At 47.4% G+C, this 17,690-nt stretch overlaps 1 protein-coding gene across 1 annotated transcript in view; it reads left to right on the forward strand.

Moving 5' to 3' along the window:
- Positions 1–845: 845 nt before the first annotated feature.
- T265_09088 (hypothetical protein) overlaps positions 846–17,690 on the forward strand; it is a gene marked incomplete at both ends in the record, with an annotated part of 37,317 nt that continues 20,472 nt past the window's right edge. Inside the window, 3 exons of the mRNA XM_009175073.1 lie at positions 846–1,148; positions 13,543–13,939; positions 16,007–16,201. Of these exons, the coding sequence (XP_009173337.1) occupies positions 1,011–1,148; positions 13,543–13,939; positions 16,007–16,201 (730 nt within the window). The remainder of the gene's footprint in view (positions 1,149–13,542; positions 13,940–16,006; positions 16,202–17,690) is intronic.

Raw genomic sequence — 17,690 nt, forward strand, 5'->3', positions numbered from 1 at the left:
CCATTGCCACCAATGGTGATAAATGGCGTAAACACGTTTGTTGCACTGGTGGGCTGAAACTGAAAACGTTATATATGCGAACTGTCAAGCAAGCGGATCAGATCCACAATTGTAGGCTAACTGACATTCAAACGGCTGCCAAAAACTACCACGGAAATCGACCCAAATATTCCTGCTTTCCAAGCAACCGAAGGTTATCAGCGTACGCTCACTATTTCGACTGGCTCGCGCCAAGTGAGAGATACATGTTTAACTTACCGTAACTAAACAACGTTTGCGGTGGCCTGGTGTGCACGCGACCGGTCTCACTCTCGACTGACGAGATCTCGCCCACACAAACATTTGTCCGCACAATCGGCAACACATCGCATAGCACTGCACACTACCCAAGACGCTTACCTGCAAGAATCTCAACTAAGACAAAAGTCTAAAGGATCACATTCGCGAGCACCAAGTGCTCCGCCTAGGCTTAGTGGGCGCCAATTTTGCTGACCGTACAACAAATATTTTAATTGCGGCGCTCGGCGAAATCGGCGGAGATCGGGACGGTACAATGAATGGAAGGAACATGGAGGATTGCAACGTCGCGCCCATCCTTATAGCACTGTGACATGGCCATGTATTAATCTCAGTACAGGCCACAAGTAACTGTTTTCTGACGGCGCCCCTGTTTAAAAATTTCGAATTGTGCGCCGCGATCTCTTGTAGATTTTTGATTCAAGATGCTTTCGAACCCGTAAACCAGTGTTTTTTATTTACAGCTTCTCGCTGTGATAAAAGTCCCCTCAGTTTTCCTGACACTAAAATTCGATTCACTCACACCAAAGAACGCAACAAACGTGGAGCGTTTTTAAGGTTCGTTTTGGCGCGACGTCTCTTAATCCGGCGGTCAGCTTTATGGTTTGTGGCTGTCAAGATGCCGTGTATCAGTTTACAGTGAATTAATATAACATCCATCCGCACGGCAGCTTTGGAGCTTCACGCCTTGAGTTGGCCCAGTCCTCAACTTTATGAAAGTAATGGATGCACTCTATAGGGGGTTTTCACCTGATAACACACGTTCTCAGTCCATGGTTAATTCGGCCGCTCCGATTGTCAGCGAAACTGGCTTACAGTACTCACTTTCCCATCATTCGCCGTTATACCAGGTGAGTTTCGTATGACAAACTTCAAGCATTTTCATTCTTGGTGCCACCATTCAGTTGTTAAAGTGGGAAACATGTTTAGTGTAGTCATCTCTACTCTACTTCTGTAGTAGTTCATCCCATCACGTGTTGGGTGTTACCTAAGTGATATCCTTACGCACTGGACACACTGCAGTGTGTCCGTGGTGACTAGGGCGCACGCCACCACAAAGTCGCCTTCTACCAGCCAGTCGGTTCGCAAAATCCTTATGATATTTTGACGTGTTATGGTTCAAGTTGAGAGTTGTATCCTGAGACCAAATTCTAGTGTTAACCGCTCACCAGAGAATGACCGGTGTTGACAGCTTAGCGCTCACGGAAACGAGTAGAAACGTGATGAACGGACAATATCCTTCCCAGAAGAATACCAGTAATTCACAATAAAATCGGAAAAGTCACATAGCTCAAAGCCCGTGCATTTCATATGTGTACAGAATAGCAGAAGCTGGAGAACCGAAACAGAATTATCCCTCTGTTTTCAGACGAACACAAAATAGAGAACACGTGAATTCAGTGGGATGGCTTGATTGGGTAGTCAGCCTGGAATATTTGATTGCTCCTTTTGCCCGGCAGAAACTCCCTCGTGATCCTTCACGGTTCTGGGTCTGGTTTGTACCAAAAGACACGGTAGCTGATGTGAGTTTACCAGTCAGAGGTCCCCAGATTTTTGTGTTCATGAGGCTGACCGTGGTTTAACAGTTCGTACATCCTTATAACCTGTTGAGGTATACTGGGTGTTGCTATTGTGGCACTTGCAGTGTGTTCGCCAAAAGTCTGCTTAACACAATTTCCTAGGTTTTCATATCGGAGCAGGTGTGGAGGTGCATCTCCAAACAGTTTGACCACCGCTCTATGCGGTCAGACTTTCGACGGAACGGCTTTCATTTGGGATCCCAACCACCCGCTTGTCACGCAAACACTGGAGCATGCAGTGGTGTTTGTGCCTTTATAATCCATTGAGCTGTTTTGGAAGGGTGTCACATGCACAGGCGGTCTCTGGGGGACGGTCACCCGGATCTGCCGAAATAATCTTCCTGCATCCCAGGCTTTCCGGGTCTCCTCCGTTTTCTCAATCTTCTGTATGCACCAAGCTTCACTGTCGGTGCCCACGCTCGGTTTTACTTGACGGCTGATTATCCTTTGGGCTGAATTATTTTCGGGGTCGGCGAAAACGTTATCCCGAGATGTATGCAGTCACTGTTCTCCCTGATATCTAGTGCTTGAGTGGTCCTGATAGCTCCATGCCACAGGCGGACCTGTACGAAGATGTGACAATCCCGTTCCAGTGCAAATTCGCACCCGACGGTGGAGTAGTCAGAAGAGAGTTCAAAAGACGACTGTGACAAATTGATGTAACATCTGGATCTATCAGCCTCTCTGTTGCCAAGTTGTTTGTACGCCCTTTACGTGGCCATAAAAAAACGAGAGAAGCCCATCCAAACAGGCTTATGAACAGAGTACACACGTGTTCCAAAACGGGCGTCAGTCAGTTATTCACGATACCGGCAATAAGTTCAGGTCAGTGTCTGGCTTTCCGCTGGAGAACACCATGCAGCTAGACAACTCGGGTGATCTCGGAAGTTAGTACTACACAAAACACTGCAGTCGGCATATAGCTCAAGCAGTCGCTCGCCATTGTCCACACGTGCTAAATACAACCCAATTTGACCACCCAACTGAGCTTCAGATGCACTAAGTCAGCCTAACCACTTATGCATTCTTCTTCGGCGATACAACGATATCTGGGCTTTTAGCCTGTCGTAGCAGAGCGTTCAAGGTGTCTTAAAGCTTGTCTTTGATTATGTCAGGGCTGCAGTTGGTCAGGGCGCATGCAGACAACAAACACAGCGATCGACTTCCAGTTTGTGATAATCCTTCGCAGACGTTAACAGGTAAATCTCGCAGAAATGTTTATCAACGGCCTTCCACCCAAGAGAGGATGAGTGGTGGGAAAGGCTCCTTGCGAAGTTGATCGCCGCCTAAAGCGTGATCGCGGACTAAAACGTAACCTCAGCTTCACTGCACTACAACTTTTGAAGACGTCAAATGGATGGTCTTTCCTGTGCTAGGGGTTTTCATGAAGTGCGTAGATGGACATCGGTTGTAGCTGCCACCGATGACCTGGGAAGATACGGGTAGATAGCTGAGCACTGGAAGCGGTAGAGGAAATAATTGACTCTCGAATCCAGGAGTAATATTGCATTTTTCATTGGAGAATCGGCAAGGGAAGTCATGTATCGAATGTGACGGCTTGAATGCGTACTCCACAGTGAACGCGCGACTGGGTCATATCTGTCAGTGTCTAACCAGTGATGTGAAACGTATCGCGGTCCCAATCCAGGAGGATGGCAGTGACCAGTGCAGTTGGGTTTGTCGGTAGTAGTTTTCATACTTCGCTGCCGAATTATTATTTGACGTCTGCTAACTTGTCCTCACATTCCTTGTGGCTGTGTGGGTAGGGCCTTCTGAGGATTTCGGTCGGTTGGTATACGGAGCATGTGACCAGGCCAACGTAACTTCTGGAGTGTGATGAATGCATTCATCATGGGTCCGTTATACTCTCAAACCTGTTGGGTATTTTTCAGCAGTACTGCTTGAATATTCTAATCGGGCTCGGACAATGCTCCGAAGGTAGCGATAGTTAAACACTAAAAAACTTTTTAACATTCTCTACTCGCACCTGCCACGTTTATGTCCCACACAGCAGCATTGTAAACTCGACCATTGGCAGAATTGCTGATGTCTTGTCTGCCCCCCAGGTGATACAGAATACCAGGCCTAAAGTTTTTGACTTGTCCTTTTCTTCGGGCTTCTGTGCTGCACCTCTGCGGGCTATACTGGCTGGAACTCAGGTTTAACCATGCCAGGAAGCCCATAGGGAAGCAGCCCGACGAAGGACAGTCAGTTCCCGTACTAACTAATAAAAATCATTCAACTGTAGCACCCTTTCGGTGCCACACGGAGGAGGCACGAAGGCTGGGATACTGTCAGGTTGCCCAAGCCTAGACGGGAAGTCGAGTAGCAGAGGTCGGGTTCGAACCACGGACCTTCCGGTCAGTAGATTCACGCTCTGACCACTGCTCCATATCGCCCTAGTGGCTCTCTGATATCAAGCAAACCCGTTCCCGTACTGCGAGTGATCGTATTAAAAGGCGGTCTCGAGGCAAAATCCTCTGCGGTAGGAGTGTGAAGGTAATATTGGGATTCCCCTGGATGAGCAGCTTCTCCATATTCATGAAAGCAGCAATACTGCTTTTCCCCGAGGAAAGATGGGTTATAAAAGTGGGCCCTAAGACCGCACACTGACCACCCGACAGTTGACCATGCCCGCCGGCACATTATTCAAAATACGTCTAAAGCCAAAGAGTCCGGTGCTGCTGTGTGCATTCGCACTAGGAGTAAGACAGTAATGCCTTTTTCCCAGTGCTATCAGGCCAGACCACCCCCCTACTGCCAGACATTTGAGTATCGAGGCTCGAAGTTGGGTACCTCAAACAACCCCCTTCTTTGGTTTAGGGCAAACAGGAATCATCATTCGCCCTAGCAGCTCTTAATTCACCGACCCTCATACCTTCACCTATCTCGTTGAATGGGGCAGTGCAGTTAACCCGTCTGCCAGTGCTCTAGACGGTGTTCCGAAACACGCATATAAGACCACTTCGGTTGTGCATCTCAAGCCACTTAGGATGAGCTCAGATTTTCCACATTTCACTCTTCGAGCATCCGGTCATCCTGACGCAATGGTTCGTGGTATCTGCGGTGTGGGATTTGCACTCAGCCTCAAGGTTAGAAGCGCCTTACTGGACTGGATCCCAGCAAACAGTCGTCTCTGCGCTGTGCGGATGTCTGACTCAAAAAAGACCACTGCTGGTGGATGCGGTAAATGGTGTTTATTTGTCGTATCAACGTACGCCCCGACGGACTGCAATTCGGAGACTAAGAATGGGTTTTATCAAGATCTGCCACGACTGCTTCGGTCAACAAAAAAGATGGAACGATAATCCTAAACACGCATATAAGACCACTTCGGTTGTGCATCTCAAGCCACTTAGGATGAGCTCAGATTTTCCACATTTCACTCTTCGAGCATCCGGTCATCCTGACGCAATGGTTCGTGGTATCTGCGGTGTGGGATTTGCACTCAGCCTCAAGGTTAGAAGCGCCTTACTGGACTGGATCCCAGCAAACAGTCGTCTCTGCGCTGTGCGGATGTCTGACTCAAAAAAGACCACTGCTGGTGGATGCGGTAAATGGTGTTTATTTGTCGTATCAACGTACGCCCCGACGGACTGCAATTCGGAGACTAAGAATGGGTTTTATCAAGATCTGCCACGACTGCTTCGGTCAACAAAAAAGATGGAAACGATAATCCTGATGGGTGATATGGGTGCCCAAGTTGGACTTCTAAGTCCTGGTGAAGCGCAATTAGGTGGTAGATTTGGAGCAGATGCTCAGCGCAGGGATAATGGGAAGTGACTGCTTTATCTATGGGCTGATGTCGTCTGTTCCTGGCCAGCACGAACCTCAAACACAAATGCTCACATGACATTACGTGGAGGTACCAACCGCAAGATAGTCATTAACTCAGTTGGACCATGTGGCTATCAGTTACCAACGGAGAGCATCAATTACGGGTTGTCGCTCCTTCTGGGGTGCGGAACTTGACTCTGGTCATGCCATTGTGCGAGGCTGCTTATTGTTTCGCTTTTCGTCAGCATTACGAGTTCCTCTCGGCTTCTCATATCTGTGTTTGGGTAACCTGGCAGTATCCCAGCCCTCGTGCTTCCTTCGGGTGTCATAGTAGCTAGGCACCCGAAAGGTGTTATAGCTGAACGATGACTATTATTTACGAGTGCCAAAGCCGAGAAGTTTCATTCATTAACTTCAACCAGTTTCAGCGTCTGCAGCTAACCTGGAAAGAACGCTACTGAAAACGCACGGTCATACGGATGACGAAGATTGCTTGAAAGTTGAATGGAAGTCAGTGTAAGAAGTCGTGCTCTCAGCCTTTAGAACTATTTGTCCGAGCCATCTGACTCGACTAAATGAACACCTGATATCCTCAAGATCAACAGCTCTTATTGCCGTCAGAGACGCGATACCAGCTACGAGCAACTGTGATAGCGCACGCTGATCTCTCAAACACCCAATAATCAGGAGTTTGAATAATTACAGAAGGCTCAGAAGGTGAAAATTTTTGCTTTTGGCAACAGCCACGCCCTATTTTAACTGATTCGATCGACTAATTAAAATTGCCAGCGAGCTCATGTGCGAAAAAGGTGGAACAGTAATTCACTCCCTCAATCATTTAGATCGATGGCCTGAGTACTTTAATGAACAGTCCATTTGCTTCCCTTCAAATCAGCCGCTGGAAAACAAAGCAGACCTGAATGGAACATCAACACCATCGACAACGGAAATCCAGCGTGAGATATTAATATTCCAACTCGACAAGGTACTCGGCCCGGATGGTCTGCACCCCGAACACCTCAAAAAAGGTAGTGAGGTCTCGATAAACATTCTGATGACCATATTGCAGAAGAGTTGGATCAAAGCATAATACCAGTTGAATGGTACTTCTCGAATGTTATCTCAGTTTTCAAAAAGTGGCAAGAACGTCATGCGAAAACCATCGTGGCATCGGTCTGGTATCCGTCGCACCTAAAGTGCTGTCATTATTTTGTATAGGTTGATTGGTTATTGGGAGAGACAGGTTCATTAGAGTCAAGTTCGGCTTCACCCTGACCGAGGATGTATCGACCATAGCCTTGCATTGAAAGAAGTTTTTGAACCATGCCATTCCTCTAAACATCGTAATTTGATCGGTTTTATCGATCCAAAAACTGTTTTTGACTCTGTCTACCGTCATAAACTTCAGTGGCATCTGGTGATTAAAGGTGATCGAAGGGCACTATTTGCGAACTCCTGTGCGCACATACTAGTGTACAGCAAGCTTTTGCTTGAGTCCACCCCGTCCAGTGACGTAAGACGAGGTTACCCTGTCTCGCCTTCCCTCTTCAACGTCATTATTGATGTGCTGCCTGAAATTACTCTACCTGTCTCTGAAACCTCGGGGGCCGAAATTCTCCAGAGCAATTCGCTCACAGACATTGGGTATGCGGACGATATTCCTCTTCTTGGTTTAGATCCCTCAAAAGTGCAAACCACTCTAAGTAAAGTGAATAACTCTGCAGCATCGTTTGGCATGCGCTTCACACCTGCAAAGCTTAAAGTACTGTTACGGGGCTGTGTCATCAGACTCAAACTTCATGCCAAACTTCATGTTAAGATAAATTTGTTTACATGGGCAGCTATATAGGTTCCGGTGGACTGGCTGGAAATGAGATTATTTCTCGAATCAACAAGGCTCGGGGCAGCTTTTACCAAAGTCCGACACCTATGGCACCGACGTGACTTCAGTTTGTCCGTCAAGGTCGAGATGGCTCAAGCGGTTAGAGCGCGAATTTACTGACCGGAAGGTCCGTGGTTCGAACCCGACCTCTGCCACTCGACTTCCCCTGTCTAGGCTTGGGCTACCTGGCAGTTTCCCAGCCTTTGTGCCTCCTTCGTGTGGCATGGCAGCTAGGCACCGAAAGGGTGCTACAACTGAACGATTATTATTATTACTATTATTATTATTTATTATGTCAGAGTTTGCACTGCAGCGGTGCGATCCATACTACTTCATTGTTCAGGGACGTGGCCTCTACGCGCAGAGGATATACGAACGATTTCAGTGTTTGACCATCGGTGTCTCCGAAGCTTTGATCGGGTCTGGTGTGAATATCGGATTAATTATGCTGAGGTACGCCAAATGGTCCTAGAATGGAGGAACACTACCGCGATAGATGGATCACTCACGCCTCATGGGTCACGCTAGTTAGGACATGTACTTCGTATACCTCTTGGAGCCCTTTTCGCCCAGCCCTGTGCCGAATGGAAGCGGTTGAGAGATGGACAGTATATGACCTGGCAACAGAGTATGAAAACCCAACCAGTTAGCTGAGTCGGGTCGACAACTGCCGTCTCCCTGGCTGGGGACCCCTTGACTCACTAATAATGACCCAACTATCCAGGCAGTGGTGGTCGTGCACCAGAGCTATCGCCTCTAATGCTTAGCTGTCCGGTTCCCGAACTAACTTAACATGCCCCGCTTCCCACATTCACTTTCCGATTATGAAAACTATAGCAGCTGAAACGAATGTGCTCATGATACACGGTTTATAGCTGATGAGTTGAATTGACTTCACTGATGCAGGTTGACATAGCTTATCTGGTCTCTCGAATTAGGGTAGGAATATCGTCTTTGGCTAAATTTCGGGGGATCGGTAGTCGGAGTCCTGATGGCGTCGGGGATCCTCCACCCGTAGTGGCGAAGTCCCGTAGCCGTACAACAAAACAGTAAACAAAAGAACGAAAATTGTAATCTGATGCAAGATTACCTTGAGACCCAGTGATAGATCGTTTCGTTGCTATTAGTGGCACAAATTGGCAAGTGCACTTATGACCCTTGATATTCGTGCGTTGACTTCATCTTTCACATTACCTTCAGAGTTACTACAACTCCAGATACGTGTATATTGTTCCACAACTTCCAGTATCTGTCCTTGGATTCTTGGAGGCATGTTCAGATACTACTTCGTGAACATCGTGACTGGTCTTTGTGGGTGCAAAACACATCCTGAAGGGCTGCACCACCCTAGTCAGCTTCCCTTTCAGGGGCGCACTCTAGTTCAGATATGTAGTTTCCCGGACTCATGTGTTGAGTCAGGGTCCGTTTTTCTATCGGTCTCTCACATCGAACTCCGTCTATGGACATCTGTGCACAATGGGTAATGCCGCATACGGTTTGAGCTGGGCCACATGCGTGTCCCGGTATAATTCATGGCGAATAAATACGGAGGGCAGTTTGGAAGCTGGCGGTATGCCCAACTGATGGCCCACGACCGTCAAGTCTAACAGGTACCACATCGAAAATCACAGTGTGGGCATCTGGTGGCTGTTACCTATCAGGAAACCCATTCTAGGTGCACATATTTTTAGGTTGTGCCAGCTATCTTTCGGCTAGACCTGAGCTACGGTGGTCACTCTGGGATGTCGTGAGTGTTAGCACGGGTCTTCTGCACATGGATACACCAATACGACATGGTGTATTAAATTACAAATCAGAACAAGAAAACAGTGTAATACGACTGCCAGATTGAATGATGACAAGTGTAATACGAGTATAAAGTAGATTGGAGGTAGGACTGAAGAACAATGTTCAGGTTGGCAACCCAGCCAGATCCTTTGTAGACAATCAGCGACGACCCAGTTAGGTCACTATCTTTGACATAATAAATACGTCCTACTCATGGCGTATGCAAAGGGTATCTCGTGACCCGCACCACACATGAGATACAGCTAGACACAGAGACGCCCAAGTAGTGTTAGATAGTAGTATTAGTAGATATTCGGATATCGCAGCCTTAGTCTACCATGGTCCCGTTTCTTCGTGTTCTTCACATAGAAGCCACTTCGAAAGCCTGTTCGGTTTCTTTCTGTAAACATTTTTCGGCCATCGCAGATGATTAAATTTAGTCATAACCCCCATTCCGTATCCGGTACTTATTGAGTTTAGCGAACCTCAAATATCCGCTTCAGGACGTGGATGCGAAAACTGCTTAAGTGTCGGAGGTTGCACCGGTAAAAGGTAATCATTTCAATGTTGCCTGTCAAGATAGGTAGGACCATTGCCCTGTGGACGTGCGAATTGGTTGCCATTTTCCGTCAGGTGTACATATGGTGCATACAGTTCCTGCAGTGGTCTAGAAACCCTGCTCCGGTCTTGATGCACCGAGGGTGCAATGACGTTAATGTCAGCTCAATTCTCGGTCTGATCCTCCCAGGCTAGCGTTTTCAGCAAAAGAACCAACGCACAAAATGCATCAAGCGCTTAAAACCCTAAAACCAGGTGAGAAGCCTGTGTGCAGCGCGTCGTGTTTAAAGTGTATGCACTAACAACATCCTGGAAATTCGGATGCCTGGCAACTGGTTTTCAGCGGGCACTGAATCATGATTGGTTTTGTATATTTCCGACAAATAAGAATAGTTTATTCTGAACAGGCGGGTCGCCCGATCTTTTAATCAGTCGGGTGTGGGTTAGACCTCCTGGCCGAAGCAGCTTAACTACGAGCGGTAAGGCGGTTTCGGCACGGGATTCCGCCTAACAGAGGGGTTTCGGAGACTTGCTGGGGCAGGTCAGCGCAGAGGACAGAAGTCGGAAACTGAGCTAGGTGCTGATGTTCATCATGCACGTACGCAAGTAGACGTGAAAACGCCGAATTTGGTCCCGTGAACCAAAACATCTAATTTTGAACAGAAATTCATTAAGCTGATACTCGAACTGTACGTCAACGTCGACCAGGGGGCTCGAAATAGCTCAGCGGCTGAGGTGCGAGCTTAGTGAATGGAAGGACCGTGGTTCAAACCCAGCCACTGCATTTCACTTACCTTTGTGCGGATTCGGGTAAACTGACAGCATTTCATCCGTTGTGCTTCTTTAGCCTGGCGTGGATAGGGCTGAATCATTATCGTCGCTCACGAAGAATGCACTCACGATGACCACTGGATAGAGATTAGAGTGAAGTTAGATATAGGGTCAATGGATCCTCGGCCAGGATGAAACCCAGCTTTATTTTCACAAAATTTGCGCAAAGTAGCGACAGTGAGCATCTAGCTGGCGGTGACTACTAGGCTGATACATGATGTTTTCCATAGGACGCTCTTGCGCCATTTTTGAAGACCTGTCGACGCACTTCATCCCACTGGTATTCCGCCTTTGTCCCAAATCTTCCGCAGTCGGCTCATAGTTCTGTTCCCCACGGGCTCATCGTCTTTGAAAAGCCGGAGTGCAAACCATCCGTCGGATAAATGATATCTCGCTCGATTTCTGACGTTGACGGCGGCTAGTGTTCGTGTTCCACTCCGGTTCGTCAGCTTCTTCCAGAGGTTTTGAAGGCCAGCTGAACTTCGTTTTATAGCATCCAGACCATCGCTCAAAACCACAGCTGTATGGATGAATTGCTGTCCCATCTTTATTCGCATTTTATTTCGCTGGCGCTTGTCTTCTTTTGTCCGACTGATCGAATCACCTGAAATAGGACGCGGCTAAAGCCTGCTCCATCTCCTGGGCCTTCGGAATCCACCAGCGTTATCATTTTTCAGGCTCTTGATTATCCGGCGTTTGAGGGATGTGTGTGTGTGTTATCGTAGTCGCTAGTTTCTGGTACACTTTTCTGTCATCAGTAAGCTCTGGTGTCTTCGTCCAGTGTTCAGTGTTAGTCGTGTCGAATAGCTTGAACAGACAATTCGAAAAGCTGATAGAATAGTTCAAATTGACCTTAGTAAGAATAATACCAGTATTTTTTGAACCTAATTTTTTAACCTGGCTTCGGTGCAAATCAGCCATGCACTAATTGCTATCCCAAACCTTGGGACTGCCTTTTACTAGCACCCTGCCTCCCGGGCAGAACGACTACATCGTCGTCGTTCAGCTGTAGCATCACTGGCTTCCATGCCAGTGGGAGAATGCACGAGTGCTGGGATGTTGTTGGGTTTCCGAAGCCTAAACAGATGCAGTCGAGATGATGAGATCGAGTTCGAACCACGGACCGTCCGATCCGTAAGCTGGAGCCTTACCACTGAGCTGTCTTGAGCTCGGAAGGACTGCGTGCTCGTCAAACACCAGGCTACCCACTGAGGTTTTGGTATGATGTGAGAAAATTGTCTTAAACTGGTCAGAATGCAAAAGGGATTTGTTTCATAAAGTTTTTGGCTAGCCGTTGATGGACTTGTTGCTGAACAAATTTCCTCCTTTGACACAAAGTTCTTGTTCAGCCAAGCAAATATTTGCCAGGATAACTGATTTTTAAGACCGACAACCGATCACTTCACAGATTGCTAACTAACCTTTCCTAAAACGATGACCGGTCGATCGGTTCCTAACATAAGGTGAACTTGACTTAGCTGACAAATGTCTTCTCTGGTGAACTTGCTGTTCTGTAGTTATGTGCTCACGGTGATCTTCAGTTTACGTGGCTCTTCCCACTCGGTGTCACACGATGTTGAGACTGGACTGGTCTCTAGCTCCTCTTTCTGGGTTAACCAGAAACATCCCCATCTCGTGTTCTCATGATGACCACCGAGAGTCCCCGTAGTTAGTGCCGTAGAAACTGAAATATATCTGAATACCATAATAATAATAATAACAGTAATAATCGTTCAGCTGTAGTGCTTTTTCGGTACCTAGCTGCCATGCTACCCGAAGGAAGCACGAGGGCTGAATCCCATATTCCATACTTAATGTCATATTCGACCAGTATGAGAGCTTATCTCGGCGCACCGTGTGTTATGTCGCTGCAAATTGCAATAGTCCACAAATCTGGTGTGGCGGTCCTCCGAATTATTTTTAGGTGTAAAGTTATGCTCCAAAGAGTTGGGATTTTGGAGCGCTGTAAGTACCTTGGGAGCTGTATTCAGTTTACTCATAGTGTGGCAGATGAGGTGAACGCACGAATCTGCAATGGACTTTGGGTACTGACTCTAAATGCGTGTGATGGCAATCTCTAATGTCATGCGGGCCGTCTGGCTGCACGGTTGTGAGACATGAGCTCTACCAGCAGCGTATCTGAGGCGTTGCAAGCACCGTCTCAGACCTACAGAGTGATAATCGGTTGCCAGGAATCTCAACTTAAGAATGTATCCAACACCGTAACTAGGTGCGAACCAGTGCAGTAGTCATGCGCTTTTATTTGGTTGCCAAGGTGCGACACAAACCGATAGCATTTCCCATAAACTCGGAGCATCTTATCCCTTCGATAGTTTCTTAAAAAAGGATTTTGCTCAGGGGAATTTTTTTGACGCTCAGGCCACTTTCGCAGGAATTTACTGCCTTCCAACCGGTTTGAGTGTATGATGGTGCTCCGACCACAGCATTGAAAAAAATCGTTCAGCTTTAACGTCCTCTCGGTGCTCAACTTTCATGCCACCAAAAGGAAGTTCGAAGGTTGGGTTACTGCCGAGGTGCCCACTCCTGGACAGGGGACAACGAGAGGCTGAGGTCGGGTTCGAACCTTTCGGTCAGGAAATTCGCCCTCTAACCCATCTCGCCAGCATTCGTCAGGGTAGCTACTATTATTACTAAAACTATTTTTACTAGCTTCAGCCAACAGCTGTTTCTGCTCCTTAGTTACTGCAGTTACTAGTTCAATCTATTGATGTTCGACCACATGCGTTTGTTTCCAACCTACGTGTATTGCGAATTCCCCAGTTTATCCTGTTTATATACTGACCATTTACTCATTTTGTTTTTCCCCAGCAAAATCCAGAGCAACAAGTCACTTCACCACCGTCCAACTGTCGAGATTCAGGGGCTCCATCATTTCTATCTTCGTCCTCCACCGATGCACTTAGTACTTTTCAGATATCAGCTAGCAGCCCCACTTCTGTAGCCCTCAGAACAAACCCTCCTTGCCCGCCGCAATGGAATGAAATAAACGCTGGTGCACCCTTACCTGCACAAGTATATCCTAACGCTACTCGGCCTAATCTGAGCATTAGCCAGACCACGGGTCTTTCATCCTTACAACGACACGCGCAAATGAAAAACGGGGATCCGTGTTCTGGTCTTCGTCCTTCTGCACACCCAAGTGAATCCGGTTCGATTGATTCCCTACCTTCATTTGGATGGCAAAACTCTGTTCCTATCGCCAATGGTAAGTCTAAATTTTCTAGCTTTTATCTTAGTACAGTGATATCTGATCTTTTTGAATTCTAAGCCAACCTTGGAGAAAACACTACACGGGAATGCACAGCCGAAGATTTGCTCATGCATCTAATACATGCTATGGGTCGTTTTGTCAGATACGGCCGTAGAACACAGGAGTCCCGCTACAGTAACGATAGAATCTTTGGGTCATCTATAGGTTTCAATCGGCGACGACCGTGGGATAGAGGAAATATACTAATGATTCGTCATATTGAATCAACCCCATCCTAGAAGGTAGCACGCCGTACTCTATCGGGCTCGAGATAGCTGTGGTGAAGCTGCGGACTTACCGGAAAGTCTGTGGTTCCTGCCCCCGTGTCTTGACTGTTCCTGTCTATGCTTGGGCATCCTGGTAGTATCTCAGCCTTCGCGCTTTCTTCGGGCGGCATGGCAGCTAGACACCGGAAGGGTGTTACAGCTGAACGGTTATTATTATTTATCAGGTTTACTCAACATATCCTTGTAGGTGTTAGATTTCACGTCATTTAGACGCCAGTGCGACTGCCCAGCCTCAAGTAATCTTTGTATGCTGTGAACCTCTGATATGTTTGAGGTAGTGTTCAGTTAACAACTTTTCCTGAAGCTCGGTCATCTTACTAAGTCCATATCCCGATGTGGAAGACAAGTGTAAATTCACATTTATTATACTAATAATAGCGTTCCGTATCGTTCTGTAGCTTTACAGGGCATCCCACGCTCTCAGATGTACTCACCAGTATGAAATGCTCCATGAAAGCGGTGATCCGAATGGTGATAATTAGGCTTTGGCAAATGGGTTATTCATCGGAAGCTGACTGAACCAACTGCTCTCCGAAAACCACAAATGAACGTGATCAGAAGAATGCTACCACACCTTCGACTCTGTCAGCTCCATGCTGTGCTCTGATTTGCTTCTTATCCATAACTAAGAGTTGTAGCGTCGGTTTCTTTGAGCTATGGCGTTAGCTCGGTTACTTCGCATGTACGTCCTGACGACAACCGGAAAACTACGGGGCATGCGACAGGACACTTAACGCCAGTTGAGCGCAGTTACAGCCAGATAGATCAGGAGGCTTTGGTAATGGTGCTTACCGTCAGGAACGTCTATAAAATACTCTATGGTTGTAAGCTCGCCTTATTGGTGGATCTCAAGGTGCTCGTTGATGTTTTTGGTTCGAAAAGCCCTGTGTAAGGCGCTAAACGTTTCCAGTGGCGGGCCACTCCACCTCTAGAGTGTTTTCAGAATCAAGTACCAGTCCTGGACGGGCCGACGCACTGTAGTATCTCACTTAATTCAGCAGGCTGGAACCAGAAGATATTGAAGTCTCAGACACTGCCGTGGGAGCCGGAATTGAACTATTCATTGACCAAAGCAGTTCGCGCCCTTGTTTTGACTTCTGACATAGCGCACCAGACTAATGACCAAAACCTGCTTCGGTAGATCATCATTACCACCACTTCATTCAGCGGCCGCGTGCCCGTCCACTAGTTGAATTGAGGCTAATTCAACCGGCGTGACGCACTATCACTAGCCAATAGTTAACTTTTGTTTTCAAAGCGCGTTGTAATTTTAAAGAGAGTACAGTAAGCCGCTCACATTTACGTTTCCGGTCTTCCGATCTTGCTTGCAATGTGGCGAAGCACCTAGGTCATCCATAAAGCTTATCTACGGTTGAGACTGTCCGAACCCTGGTCTACTCTTCGCATCGCTCGTGCAGGTCCGGTTAATCAGCACTTCTTTCCCCTAGTCGNGTAAGCCCCTTACATTTACCTTTCCGGTCTTCCAATCTTGCTTGCAATGTGGCGAAGCACCTAGGTCATCCATAAAGCTTATCTACGGTTGAGACTGTCCGAACCCTGGTCTACTCTTCGCATCGCTCGTGCAGGTCCGGTTAATCAGCACTTCTTTCCCCTAGTCGGTCCTGACCTTGACTTGGTGGTCTGGCTCGAATGCTGCAATGATCCCGTGGGGTTATCGTCTTCCAGTGACGGACGGGTTATGAATGGCCTACCCAGCGGTTTACCTTGACTGCAGGTGAGCTGCCCGACTCACTCCAGCTCAACACTACTCGTCATAAAAGGTGGTCTCTGTTTGCAGCGGTGGCACGTGCCCCAACGGACTGCAATCTTGACGCTGCGAAGGATGTTTTCTATGGAGGTTTATCCGGACTCATTCATCAAGCAAGAAGCACTGACACTGTGATGCTTACGGACGATTTGAATGCCAAAGGTGATATTCTCAGCTCATTGTAATCATACCTGGGTGGTCGGTTCGGAGTCGATGCTCGCAGTGACTCTCCCAGTTGTGTGCTGACCATCAACCGGTTCTAGCCAACACGAATTTTTAACACAAACGCGTAACCTAGTGGCTACCAGGTGCAAATCAATGGTGGACCGTATCAAATTACATGACTATCAGCCACCGGTGAACGGCCACAATTCACGATCACTGTTCCTTCTGGGGCATACAACCGGATTCCGATCATCCCATTGTTTGTGCAGGTCTCAATTCGCTTTCATGCAGGTCCTCACGAGTCAGAAAGATGGATGCTTGTCCAATATCTTAAGAGAACCATCATAGCTCAGCAATATCGATATGAGCTTGCCAACTGTTGCCTAAAGTGAACCAACACTACACGAGCAACGAGTACTTGAATGAAGCATGGCGAAATGTGACAGGAGCTACGCTGTTAGTATTCGAACCTGTTCGTCGGACTTTTGTTCGATCAGAATTATCTTCGACCCCTAGTCCTGGTTGGTGCTGGACTACGCAGACAACATCGCCCTCATCTTTGAGGACCCAGGCGAAGTATAAGTAGGTGCAAAGTCATGCTTCAGAACGTACTGTCTCTAAGCATACCATTACAATCCAAGGAGAATTATTGGAGGTTTTGGAGAATTTTACATACCTCGGTGGTTGTATTAGCTCTGACGGAAACGTGTCTGATGAAGTCAGTGCACTAATCTTAAAGGCCCGAATCACGTTTACTGATTTGCTTCATTTATGGCCTCAAGAAGGCATATCACCGAGTTTTAAGGGTTGCGTGTACCAGGCTACAGTAAGGGCCATATTGTTGTATGCCGGCGAGACAGACTGTGCGAGATGTCTGACTACCGATACCTCAAGCGGATGGCATCAGCTAACTAGTAGCGAGGTGGTTAGAAAATGGGTATTTGGCTGTGCAGCAAGATACTTTGATAGCGGGAAACACCCAGCATCGTCAACTACGGCGATTCGACCATGTTCCACGTGTGCTGGAACACTCTACTGAGACGAGTGTTGTTCTCCGTGCCTCCTTCGGAATGGCGCAAACCACGAGGGCAGAAGGGTCTGGAAGAGATTACGATTTTGGTAGTTGTTAGTGTTGTACGCCTTCCATTACAGGGTCCCCGTGACCCCGCCTGCGCTTGCTTGGAGACGTTGCGAGAAATAGCGGTTGATGGACGTCAGTGGCGTTCGTGCTGTTAGTTTCCTCTCAGATATCTGATTGAGTGTTTGAAGATGTAAGCGCATCAGAATGCTTGTGACAGGCCAGCACTAGGTCTCCCTCATTCACTCTTTTCCCTTTTCTTTTCACTCGAAGGCTTTAAATATACTTAGATGAACTTTGTGGTTTTCCACCAGTGAAGCATCAGTGTCAACACTGATTTTTCTGTCTCTGATGGTGAGTTTTCAGGAGTTTTGTGCACTAGATTATACAATACATTCAGCGCTACCA

The sequence above is a fragment of the Opisthorchis viverrini genome (genome assembly GCF_000715545.1).
Source record: "Opisthorchis viverrini unplaced genomic scaffold opera_v5_255, whole genome shotgun sequence".
NCBI lineage: Eukaryota > Metazoa > Platyhelminthes > Trematoda > Opisthorchiida > Opisthorchiidae > Opisthorchis > Opisthorchis viverrini.